The sequence below is a fragment of the Globicephala melas genome, chromosome 14 (genome assembly GCF_963455315.2).
Source record: "Globicephala melas chromosome 14, mGloMel1.2, whole genome shotgun sequence".
Classification (NCBI taxonomy): Eukaryota; Metazoa; Chordata; class Mammalia; order Artiodactyla; family Delphinidae; genus Globicephala; species Globicephala melas.
In genome coordinates, this window is record NC_083327.1 from 87,694,828 (window position 1) to 87,707,098 (window position 12,271).

The window sequence follows — 12,271 nt, forward strand, 5'->3', positions numbered from 1 at the left end:
GATCTGACACGTGTCCCACCGAGTCCTCTGCTGCTTCTCGCTCCGGCTTGGAACGAGACTGGATCATGGGAAGCACCGCTTGTATTGATGAGGGGCCCCTTGTGTTGCCCCCGTTTTCTGAGTCATCTCAGTGGTGCTGACGCTCTCTGCACTGCTCTGTCCCCTGTCGGACAGCAAGAAGCAGCCGGAGGATGGATTTCCTAAGGTCGTGTCATAGCGCGTGACCCGGGTGGCTCCACAAACCGTGATGAGACCTGCCTTAAACAGCTTCTTTCCGTGAAGACCCCAAACGGCATCTCAGACTGAAAAGCGCACGAGGAAGAACTGTCACGGAGGAGGCTGTCCCTGGCCCAGGAGACAAGGCATCAGCCGGGGCCCCTCTCCTCCCCCCGGCAGGAGCCCTGCTAGCTCTTTAAAAAAGGGAGAGAGATTCATTTATAGAAAACCTTTTTACAATTTATTTCCTGTGATGAATCTTTAAAGTATAAAAATGAGTCTCTAGCTAAATGCAGGGTTTCAGTGGTGAAATTCTGACCATGTGAACAAATAAATAAATAGTTACAGTCTTTGTCAAAACAGAAGAGTTTCATCCATCTGTACGAGAAGTTTGTTTTTAAAAAAAAAACATAAATAATTTACAAAAAAATATGGTACATTCTAAGTATTCACATCATCATCATCCCACGCCACCGTACTGTTCAGGCAAACACCACCGACACAGGAAACCTACACGCTCTTCACAATCGTTACATTTAATGAAGTTCCCAACACGTCCTTGTCTTGGGAATACAGTTCCACCAAAAAAAGTAAAAAGTGCAGCAAAATGAAAAGTAAAATCAACCTCAAAGGAAGCAACAAATGCAACTTTATCAGACACACGAGCAAATGAAAACAAAGTCATGGAGCCGCTCCCTACTTGACAGAGGAGTGAAGTCGCTGTTAACAGGAAGAGAACAGTTTGTCCGCATCAGATCAACAAGACAAAGTCTTCTTCCTAAACCCCTATGTGGAGTGAGATTAACGAATAGTTTCTGCAGAAACGTCATGCAACTTAAAGCAAAAATAAATCAGACCTGTGTGTATTACTATATGACTGATTCAGGGGTATGTCTGCCGAGACAACGCTGGTTTACCCTCGGCATTCCAAGTCTTTAAAATCCTATGTACAGCAGATAACACTAAAAAATACTGAATTAAAGTCACCGGCAACAGTATATATTAAGGTTCCATTATAAACTCTTCATTATTATTTATTTATTCTATTACATTTTGCAGCATGTTTTATGATGACAACATAGTATTATAAAGTCTTGTATTTTGAAGATATTTTGCTGTAACTGTATCTTTATATTATATGCTAGTTATATGTTTACTTTTAGATATTATACTTACATAAGTGCTATTTGTCATATTTAAAATAAGTTATTGGTGAACGGAACTGCATTCTATATTCACTTAATAAATATTAGCACAACATTTATAACTGGAACCTTAATGGAATGTGTTACCAAGTTAGGTAAAAGCAATCGTCCATAGTTTCAAAGCCTAGAATAGGGATTAGATGCCAAAATGCATTTGCTGATTTTTTCGCCTGCTGACTCTTCCCCAGCAGCTTGGAAAGGAGCTCCAGTAGGGATTCTAGGGATCAGACTTCGGAACCAAGTGACCACTGGCCACGAGTTCTCTCAGGTCCACAATGGCTGGAGGGGTGAACCACGGTGACAGCACTTCCCTAGGTTAAACCCTCACATAGACGAGGCTTTGCCAGGCCCACGTCTGCACCCACATTAGAGCCATTTTGCAAGGATATTCCTTCTTTGATGAGACAGCATCAATGAGGGCTTCCATTGTAGGACAAGAGAGTGGGGGAGGGGTATTCATTCATTCCCATAATTATTTTTGATGTTCCAATTAGTTACTTGACATCCCACATATGTGACTGGTATCTCCTGACCTCTTTCCGAAAATGGCATTATTCAGACTTGAGTTGACTCTTCTTTATAATTGACCTAACAGGATTTGGGTGCTCTTGCACCAAACTTAAGGCACTGGAAGTAGTGTAGCAATATTAAGCATAAATGCTTAATTTATGATAATTGCTTATACACAATATTCCCTTCAGCTCCATATACACATAAATAAAATAAGTACTTACATTTCATATGTAAACGCCATTCTTTTTAAACACACAAGAGAAAACAATGTAATACCATGCTCGATTTTCACTCCACATAAAGTCTCATGGATCATCAAACTGTCTTTCCTGTAGTGGGTTGATGTTCATCTTTTGTTTCCATTAATATTCATCCTCTGAAGGCACGTGGGCTTGGGTTGATGACAGGAGGTGAAGAACCACTCAAGGTTGGGGTCAAGGACAGGAGGTCTGCTAGAGAGAAGCTGGGAACACTGGGATGGACTGAGGTGTCTGGGTAACGGCGTCTACAGTACTTTGCTGGAAATACAGCAAATCTTGGTCAGACATCTGCAAAACACAGTGAACAGAATTTGGGAGATTGGACCATGCATTTTGTTTTGCTTTATTTTGTTTAACTATAACATAAAAATCACTATTTCTATTTTTTAAAAAAAGGTTTCCACAATATGGATGGATGTGTGAATGGTTGAATGAATGGATGGATGGTGGATGGATGGATGGATAAATGGAAGGATGGATAGATGGATGGATAGGTGGATAAATGGATGGAAGGATGGATGGATGGATGGATGGGTGGATGGATGGAACAAAGGATAGGGAAAAGAACACTTTACCAGAATCAAGAAGACAAATCAACATTCTTGTGTGATTTTTGAGAAGTATCTCTGAACCTTACTTACCTTATCTGTAGAATAGGGATATTTTCATATCTACATGAAGACAGAGGCTTAGACCACATAGAAGCCAAGTTCCCTTCCAGATCTATAATATTTTGATTCAAATATGCTCCTAGAGTGATAACTAAAGAGAACCTTTCCCCCCATCCTTCCTTCCTTCTTTCCTTCCTTCCTTTCTTTCTTTTATTCTAGCAAAGATAGCAATCTAAAATGCCATTAAGAGCCCAGAAGGTGTAGAAAATATAAAAAGCTATGGGATAGAGTAGAGTGGGACAAGTAGAGCCTGTGAATAACTTAAAAGTGTTTGTCTTACCAAAGACATTCACATTGAATTTAAAACAAACAAACTGACAGACAAAACCAACTCAAGCTGACCAAAACAAGACATCTGCCTGGCAGGCCGCCAGCTTATTTCCCTGATGTGTAGCTTTTGTAAGAGGAAAAGTAAAGTATGTGTTCCTTCCCCATCCCCTGTGCCACTCACGGCCGCAGTGAATAATGTTCTCACACCCACCTCTGCATTCATATTTCAGGTCCGAGAAGTAGACCATTTCTTGAGAGAAGACAAACAGACCCAGCCGCCCACCAGCGTAGGTTTGGTCATAGATGGGTCCTGAGTCCGCCATGACCTGTTTTCCTTCATGCACTAAGACTCTGAAAACAGGAAAAAAGGAGAAAGAAAGAGAATGTCAGCTCTTTGAAGCACATTCACCAGAGGGCAGGAGGTCAGCCTTCTCCTCACGAGGCTGGCCAAGAGTAACACAGCACCACCCCAGAGCCCTCCTTCTTCCCTATGACTCACTGACCATCACCCACCCCAGCATCCAAGTTGTCTCCACCTTCAGGAGCCAGGAAGAGTTTAGTGGAGTCAGGAGGCCCCTCCCTCTGCCTAACCCTAGCTCTAAGCCTCCCCCGTGTCAGCAAGCTCCTGGCCTTCACACTGCACTGAAGCCACGAGCTCACCTGCTTCCGCCCCACAAACTGTGAGCTGTGCGATAGCAAGGACCAGGCTCCACCCTACACGTACAGATGCACTAAAGCTTCCCTGGTAGGAGAGGAGTGAACAAACAGGGACACTCCACAGAAACAGCACACCCCTGGCACCAGCCTGAGCCTCCCCTTCTAAGATGTGCTTATTGGCACTGAGGACGCGCACACACTCCTGGTGAAGAATCGGACTGGCTCATGCTCTTAGTGACTAAGTTTAACTTTGCAAAAACTTTAAATTTAAATCATCCGTGTTTCATTTTATAAAATTAGAAATTGTCCCAGCTTAAAAAAAAAAAGTTGATGACAAATGCTGTCATGCCAGGAGAACAAAATGCTGTTGGACTGATTTGTCAAAGTTTTGTTTAAGATGTGTTTTAAATTCAGCCATTCACAATATCAGAAATAAATAGGAACCTGTGCACCAAAGAAATCACATGCTAATTCACAAAGATGCAGTTATTTTAACTGCACCTTCCCTCCCATGCCCATAATGTTCATTAGGAGGAGAGATGCTTATCACTTTCTGGGTTATTTTAACAAGTTTGATTTTTCTTCTCTTCAACAGTTTTGTTTTTGCTTTTTTAAAAAACGTGAAGAAGATGCTGGACAGAAAAGAGAAGGCACTTAAAGTGGAAGAATCCAGGGAACAGCATACAAGTTAGAATCCACTTTGGCTTATTTATCTGTTAATGTTCTAACTTGCCATCCAGTGGAAGGATGTTCTTGGAATGTGAAAATTACTTGGTAGAAATACAGCCGCTACTGAGCTACCCTCTCACCTACCTTATGTAACCTGTCTTAGGTCTGTGGGTCAGATGCCACCTGTAGGCAGTGTAGTCCTTCCAGCCAATATTTTTGGGGTCATGCCATAAAGTGCGAACCTGAGGAAAAACATCATTTGTGAGTATAATTGGCACCCTGAGTCTTAACCACAGTTTTACGGCACGAGGGGGGGAGATAAAAACAGTACTCTGCTAAGTAATCCCGATGGCCCCTGCTGCCACATCTACCTCCGATATATTTCATATCATAAACCTCTAGCATGAGCAAAACCCACCGACAGGGAACAACGTAGTTCAGCGCAAAGAGCACAGGCACTTGGGCCGAGTCACAGATTCTCTACTTCCTCAACGTGGGACCTTGGGCAAAACACTTAAACTCTTGAAACTCTGTTCTCCCTTTGTCTATAAGGGAGTACGCCTATGTTTCATGTGCAAGAGGATTACCAATTGTGTTTATAAAACCACCAGGCATGGCATCTTTAATAAGCGAGGTATCCGATAAAAGATTATTCACAGCACCGTGACTTGAGGTAAAATGAACAAAAACCGAGGTGGGGGTACTTTTGCAATGGGGCAGGTACTGCTCTCCCGAAAGCTCACAGAAGCTGCCGGCCTCGGTCAGAAGAGACCGTCCTCCTCACCTGTCCCTCTGTGTTCCCCGTGTGCCACAGGGCATTCCTCAGGTGCTCGCCTGTTCCCGTGGTGGAGTTCACCACCTTGAGGGACACCCCTGAGTAGCCGTACGCCCGGGTGGGCTGGTCTTCCCAGTATGTCTGAGTGACCTGCTTCCACATCACCACGTAGAAGCGGCTGCTGGACTGGTAGCCAAAGACGAAGCCAGCATAGTCGTCATCCCGGTCCGTGTTGACGTAGAATGTGCCGCTGAAGTCGACTGACCCAAATTCATCGAAACCTGGGGGCCAAAGGGAACATTTGGTCACAAAACCAGGTCAGAAACAGCCTTTTAGGAAATTACTGGATGAGCCCTGGGACCACTGGACGCAGGTGGAAAGAGGCTCTCCTCTTCCATCTAACTCAAGGTCTGCTCCTGTGGGATTAACAACACTTGTGGAATTTAATTTTTTTAGATCCCACTTACAGAGTTATGGCAGAGCTTCACCACCCTAGGTAATAATTTACAGACCCAGTCCATAAAATGAAATGGCTTGCTGAATATTAAATCGCGGAGAATTTGGAGAGGCAAATAAGTGCTTCCCCAAGTTCTCCCGTCAAAAATATGTAGGCAGATGGCTTTACAAACCAAGGGAGGATGGGGGCTACCAGAAAGATCCACTGCTGCCGTCCACTCGGTTTTAAAGGGTAGCGCATGTGCTCCGTGGGCACCTTGCAGGCAGGAACCGCAAGGGGTGGTGCGTATTCTAAGGCTCACCAACAGCGATGCCAGGGTCGGAGTTGGCCGTCTGCACCAGCTCTTTGCCTTGATGGCGAATGACCCAGTTGGGATCGATCTGAGTGGTACCCTTGGGGTCCAGGTGGACCATCTGGAAGTTCCGGAAGTCCGTCTCACTGATGGCGTGGTTCTCAGGACACACATCGTCAATATCGGGGATGCTGTCGTTGTCAAAGTCGTCTTTGCAGGCATCACCACGCCCATCACCTGTCACCAAGGACAAGCAGAGAAACACGCAAAGTAAGGGTTTGCTGTCTGCCTCTCTGTGTCTGAAAAAACTTAGCACATGATTCTCTGAAAATTCAAGGTTAGGTGCTTGGCAGGACCTGGATCTGCCTTCCTGGACCAGCGCCTGTAATCGCTGCCATTTCACCCCAGCGCTGTGAGGAGTCTGGTGCTCTTTTCAAAACGTTGCTGTGCTAAGCCCTGCAGCAAAGCACGCCCTAATCCAGTTCCTGGAGAGTCACTTCTCACTTCCTTCTGAACTTGAAACTGGGGGTACCAAACCTGAACGCTGCCAAGTGAAGTCAAGCTGAATTTCCAGCTTTTTCTCTGATAGTCTCCAGAACCTCTACTATTACCTAAATCACCCCTGCCTGCAATCTGTTTGGCACTGAAAGCAGAACTCCTTCATGAAAAATGATTTCCCTAGGGAGATGTGGACTTCTGTTTTTTGGAAGCATCTTGTCAAATTTTCTAATGAGGTGGGGATGTGGCCATGGGGCTGCGGACCAGCCTGGCACAGAGAGATGCCTGCTGAGACCTTCACAGCCGTGCAGTTCATGGTAATAGTGATGATCCAGATGACCACTTAGCACTGCAATTAGGCCATTGCAGTGCCTACTGCTTGAGAAGGAGGAAAAGATACCAAGTTCAACCGAATTTCCATCACATCCTTCAAACCATCCTTCAGTTCTGTTCAGTAACACACATCCACGCACTGGGTGACAGGCACACAATCACGCAAAAAGGAGCTTCTAAAACCCCTAAGACACCCCTGAGCATGCCAGCCTTGCCTCCGTCCCAACCTCCCTCCTGGTAAAAGGCTGCTCGGTAGCCAGCGGCGTCCCCTGCCCCACTGTGGGGACTGAAGCCGTCTGTCCTCTTGTCAAGAATGAGCTCTGTGCTGCTCTTGGGATGGGGGTGGGGGTGGTCCTTGGAGCTGCCCTTCAGTCAGTGAGTCTCCACGTGCCTCTGGGTCGTGTGGGCTCAAACACCCCACACCCCATCTCATCCCAGTGGATGTGTACCCCCCAGCACCCGGGTCAGCCGGGATTGCACCCACAGGCTCCAGCAGATGCCAGAGGACAGCCAAGCCACCACCGAGCCCAGCAGTGCACCTGCCACATTACCTGCCACGCTACCCGAGACTCCTGCCCCCTCCGGATCCTGTGCTCATGGACCACTTACTCATGTCAGCAGTCGGGCTACGTACTTCTTTCTCCCGGCATTTCGCGCTCCCGCAAACTCTCTGCCCCTGCGGGGTGGCTGTCACAGGACCTACCATCTGAGTCCTCCTGGTCGGAGTTGGCCACAAGCCGGCAGTTGTCCCTGTCGTCGGGGATGCCGTCGTTGTCGTCGTCCGAGTCACAGGCGTCCCCCTTGCCGTCATGGTCATGGTCGGCCTGGTTGGCGTTGGAGATGTAGGGGCAGTTGTCCTGGTTGTTTTGGTGTCCGTCCTCGTCGATGTCCTCGTTGTTGTCACACTGGTCACCCACAAGGTCGTTGTCTACGTCGGTCTGGAAGACAGAGTTCGGGGACAGCAGCAGTGAGCACCCATCCGGTGAAGCAGATGCCAGGCTGAAAGTCACCGAGGGCGCGTGGCCGGTACCACCTCACCCCCGACGTGAGCCGTGACCGCAGAGAGGAAACGGTCTCTCTCCATCCTAACCCACCTCCCTACGGGGATTCACTTTCTTTACGGAAGACTGGAAAGACTGAGCTGCAACAGAATCAAGTCCTTCCTGACAACATCTGCTGCAACACGTTCTAGGGACTACATCCGGATGTTATGTTCTCACCGTGTCTTCCAAAGGCACATCTGGAAAAGCAGCCAATTCCTATGTTTGCATCAGGGAAATACGGAGATAATTAGATGAAGACTCTCTCCTTTCAGACAGTGGGACAAAGGCACCCACTCATCTGGCCAGTGGCCACGGAGATACGAGTCATGCTCAGACCTGAGTTCAATGTTTTCAATCACAGTGATTGAAAAGCCTGTGCTGTCGCGTCCTGACAGGTGGATGAAAAGCTGCAAAGCCGCGCACGTTCTGTGACTGAGAAGCTCCTCCGCCCCCACTGCTCTTAGCCACACCTGATCAGTCGCCGGCCAGTTACCTGGTCTGGGTTGTGCACCAGGGGGCAGTTGTCGCAGTGATCGCCCACGCCGTCCCTGTCGGTGTCCCTCTGGTCAGTGTTGTAGACGTAGGGACAGTTGTCTCGCTCATTGAAGACATCTGTAGGATTCAGGGGGAAAACAGAAGCAAACGGAGTTTAGAAAAGGCACGTTGCTTTTCCTATCTCAGTAAGCAACGTACAGCCAAACTTTTGTTTAATAAAAAAATGATAAAATGTAAAGATTACTAGATTCATGGCAGATTTCCCATTAAACTTAAAATTCCCTTAGTTTGAAGCAGAACCAACTCTCGGAGGTTTCTGGATGACAATACACACGGAGGGCTGATGAGTGAGTCATCACAGCGTAAACATCGGAGTCCTCACGCGGACTGTTTGCCCTAACGTCCATTCAGAAAATTGGCGTCGCGTTCCTAGGGCCTGATCAGCTCCCGGGGCCCCACTGCCTCATCTGTTCCCTACGTTAGCAGGAAAATAACAACGGCAGAGACTGACAGGGGGTTAGCTATAGTGCCTTACACCCAGAAATCTGAAAATAGATAATCAATTTCATCAACTTCGGGGTTATGAAAACTGAGTTAACAGTAATCAGGCTCGAAGGGCAAAGCAAAACCTCACAAATCAGTGAGTCAGCAGGAAAGCTTGAGCCAGGCTAGGCGGCTGTCTTATCCTGGCAGATGGGGGAGGCAGGGGGCGAGCCAGTGAGAAAGGACCCCTGAGGTATGCAGGCAGTCAGACCTCACAGACGGAGGATTGGAGGAGATGCCCGGCTACTGGAAAGCCATAGAAAGCGGCACGGCCGGACGCTGTCTTGGCGCCGGTGGAAGCCGGTCGGTGTGATGTCAAGTTACACCAAGAAAATAGCCAGGAGACAATCGCAGGTTGGGGTGGGAGGGCAGAGTCAGAGGGAGTGGGTGTGAGTCTGTCCGAGCTGCTCCCTGAGCGTCAGACGCCCAGGGCGAGGCTGTGCTGTGAGGTGTGGAGCTCGTGCCCGCGGCACTGGCATCCAGGGTTAAATAGCCGGGCGGTGTCGCATGTTTCTGAAGTCCGGGGATACCGGGAACCCCTCGGGGAGGCTTTGCAGTGAATGATTCAATGAATGGCTAGAAATACAGCGTGGAGGGAAATAGGAGGGAACAAAGCTGTCCTCAGGCCTTTCTCAGAAGCACGGTTGGGTCAGGACAGGGTACTGGGTTCCTGGGGCTGTGAACGGATGTGGACCTGGGAGAAGACACCAGGACTGGCCACAAGGACATGGGACAAGAGCTCAGGGCCAGGAAAGGAAGATGCCAAACGTGTAGTTTTCCAAAGGGGGAAACTAGGCCGGCGACCTGAGGCCAGCATCCTGAGGCCGGCAACCCCTTCCAGGACCCCACGGGGACAGGGGCCGAAGGAGGCCGGGACCCTATGAGCAAAGCGCCATGGATCGTGTTGTCTCGTGTCAGTGCACAGGGGAAGCTGGGCTTGTGCAGTAACAGAATAAAGCACGGAGCCTGGGACCACCGCCGCCCGTGAGCCCTGAAGCCCGTCGGGAGGACGCGCGGGACTGACCGTCCCCATCGATGTCCACGGAGCAGGCGTCGCCCTCCCCGTTGCTGTCCGTGTCGATCTGTGCTGGGTTGTGCACGTAGGGGCAGTTGTCGCAGCGGTCCCCAACCTCATCTTTGTCGTAGTCGAACTGACGTGGGTTGAAGACAAGCTGGCAGTTGTCCTAGAGAGAAAGTGAGGGAAGACTTTGAGAAATAGGGTAGGGGTATTTGTTGAATTGCTTATAAAATGGCTTAGCACTTACAGGCTATGTATTCAGAGTAGATCAAGATGATCAAGGCAGCGATAAAGTACCTTGGCAAAGGTAGCCATTGCTGACACTTTCTTGATATCAAAGCATTTGATAATTATTTATGCATCTGTCCCTATGAAAAATTCTGATATTTTCTATAGTAAAGGTGACCTAGCACATATCTCATGGTGAGGATAGAAACATAAACGTCAAGGGAATGAACGAATGAATGAGTTAATGGATCGGTGGAAGCCAGACGCAGTAAACCTGTGAATAAGAAGTTAGCCTCTGTCTCTGCTAGTGCTGAATTACGGACTAACGTGTCAGAGCACTTATGTTTGCAACGCTTCTCTCGGGAAATGGTAACATCTAAATTCTGCCCTAAAGGCAGGGAGTGGCAATATCGCTCATCCCAGGCAGCCCCCATCGCTGCCACCCGCCCCAGAAGCAGGGGGGATAAGTCCCTTTTATGCAACTAAAGGTAAACTAAACCACTGAAAGCGCTTCTGACAGAGCACCCCAGGCGGCTCCATGCTCGGGCTGCCTCGTGTGCTTGTGCGAAGGACAGACGTTCCCTGTCGGTGACTTTCCGTTACTAGCCCAGGAGCGCTAAACCCAGCAGTTCACGGGGACCCCTGGGTGCAGAGCACTGCGCTCCCCCACTCCTCAACCCGAGGGCAGGTGCCCAGGTGGTGCGGACCCACCTTCTCATCGCTGACGCCGTCGTTGTCATCGTCATCGTCACAGGCGTCCCCGATGCCGTCCTTGTCAAAGTCTTCTTGCCCAGAGTTAGGCAGGAGGGGGCAGTTGTCCTGCAAGCAGAGGAAGCAGGCTAGTTACAAAAACATTCCCAAGAGCCCGCTTCTTTCAGATGAGATGGTGAGGGCGGAGCCAGCGACATCACGCCAGGCACCTGTCCTCGCGGGAGCAGGACGGAGATGCCGCGGCCCCGCGTTTCCCCTCAGGTGCTGCTCTAGGACCGACATCACCACCGCCAGTGAGCTGAGGCAAAAGAAGCCTGTGTCCTGAGCTCAGGATTCCTGTATGCAGCTGAATGACTGTGGGAACCAGGAGAGAATGAAAATACAGGACAGGGCAGAGCCTCCCGTCCCACTGCTTCCCACAAACTCCAAGCGTCCATCCAAAAGCCAAGGTCATAAACCTTCAACCCTCACTAGCCAACGGGTGGCCTAGAGTCTCTGTTCAGGAACCGCGGCCCAGCTCCCCAAACCATCTCCCTGATTCAGCTCTGCCCAAGAAGTGGAGAATTCCCATAACGGGGGAAAAAAGTCATTTTGTTTCAGTCCAATGATATAAGGACTCAAACCCGAGCTGTACAGACACTGCAGCCTGAGGGAGCTGGAAACACCAGGAGAGGGTCCACGTGAAGGTGTTTCGATGCCATTAACACAGGTGTCCCAGAAGCCCCAGGGGTTCAAGGGGGTCAGGGGTCTCATCAGAAGCACAGCCCAGGGCCATGTCTGGAGCCAAGCTTCAACTCCAGCCCGTGAAGGAGGAGAGCATATTCCTGTGGTGTGGACACAGGTCCTGACGGAGGGACTCAGCACCTTTGCAGGGATGAGTAAGGGAACCTCTCAGACGGGGTGAGGGGGCTTCCCATGAACTGTCTTACTTTTGCATCTGTTTGTTCCCATAAGTTATATTTAATGCAAATATAATGTGCAAATTTTGATGTGCCACCTTTTTAGTTATTAAATTCCTGTCTGAAGTTCCACAAAAATGAAAAAGAAGGAGGGTGTCCTTCGCCTCGTGGACACCTTCCATTGTTCCTGCTACGGTACCAGGGCATCCTGGGTCCCTAGTGGAACTCTTCATCAGTAATCGCATCCAGTAGGCACCCACTTCCTGCGGGGATTTCCGGGCTTGACACCTGACCTTGTTAGGTCAGGAAGTGTGGTCAGGGAGACACAGTGAAGGTTGCAAACTTTGTCTCTGTTATTTCAAAGCAGATTCACTTTTTGTTTCAGTCAACACCTGCCATCTTTAATCAAGAGGGCGAAAGATAAAATGTAAAACTCTCTTTACTCAAAATTCACAAGAACAAATCAATATTAAATAGATTAATATATGTACATTTGCAAGTAATGTCTTTTGTGAGTT

The 12,271-nt window shown here is 48.6% G+C and overlaps 1 protein-coding gene across 2 annotated transcripts in view; it reads right to left on the reverse strand.

Annotated features, from left to right (window-relative positions):
• Positions 1–731: 731 nt before the first annotated feature.
• THBS2 (thrombospondin 2) overlaps positions 732–12,271 on the reverse strand; it is a 28,135-nt gene continuing 16,595 nt past the window's right edge. For both annotated transcript variants that reach the window (XM_030852931.2, XM_030852929.2), the window contains exons 14-22: positions 10,855–10,962; positions 9,922–10,081; positions 8,353–8,471; positions 7,520–7,754; positions 5,995–6,222; positions 5,246–5,517; positions 4,606–4,703; positions 3,347–3,486; positions 732–2,482 (exon numbers count right to left, since the gene is read on the reverse strand). In XM_030852931.2, the coding sequence (XP_030708791.1) occupies positions 2,475–2,482; positions 3,347–3,486; positions 4,606–4,703; positions 5,246–5,517; positions 5,995–6,222; positions 7,520–7,754; positions 8,353–8,471; positions 9,922–10,081; positions 10,855–10,962 (1,368 nt within the window). In that variant the 3' untranslated portion in view covers positions 732–2,474. The remainder of the gene's footprint in view (positions 2,483–3,346; positions 3,487–4,605; positions 4,704–5,245; positions 5,518–5,994; positions 6,223–7,519; positions 7,755–8,352; positions 8,472–9,921; positions 10,082–10,854; positions 10,963–12,271) is intronic.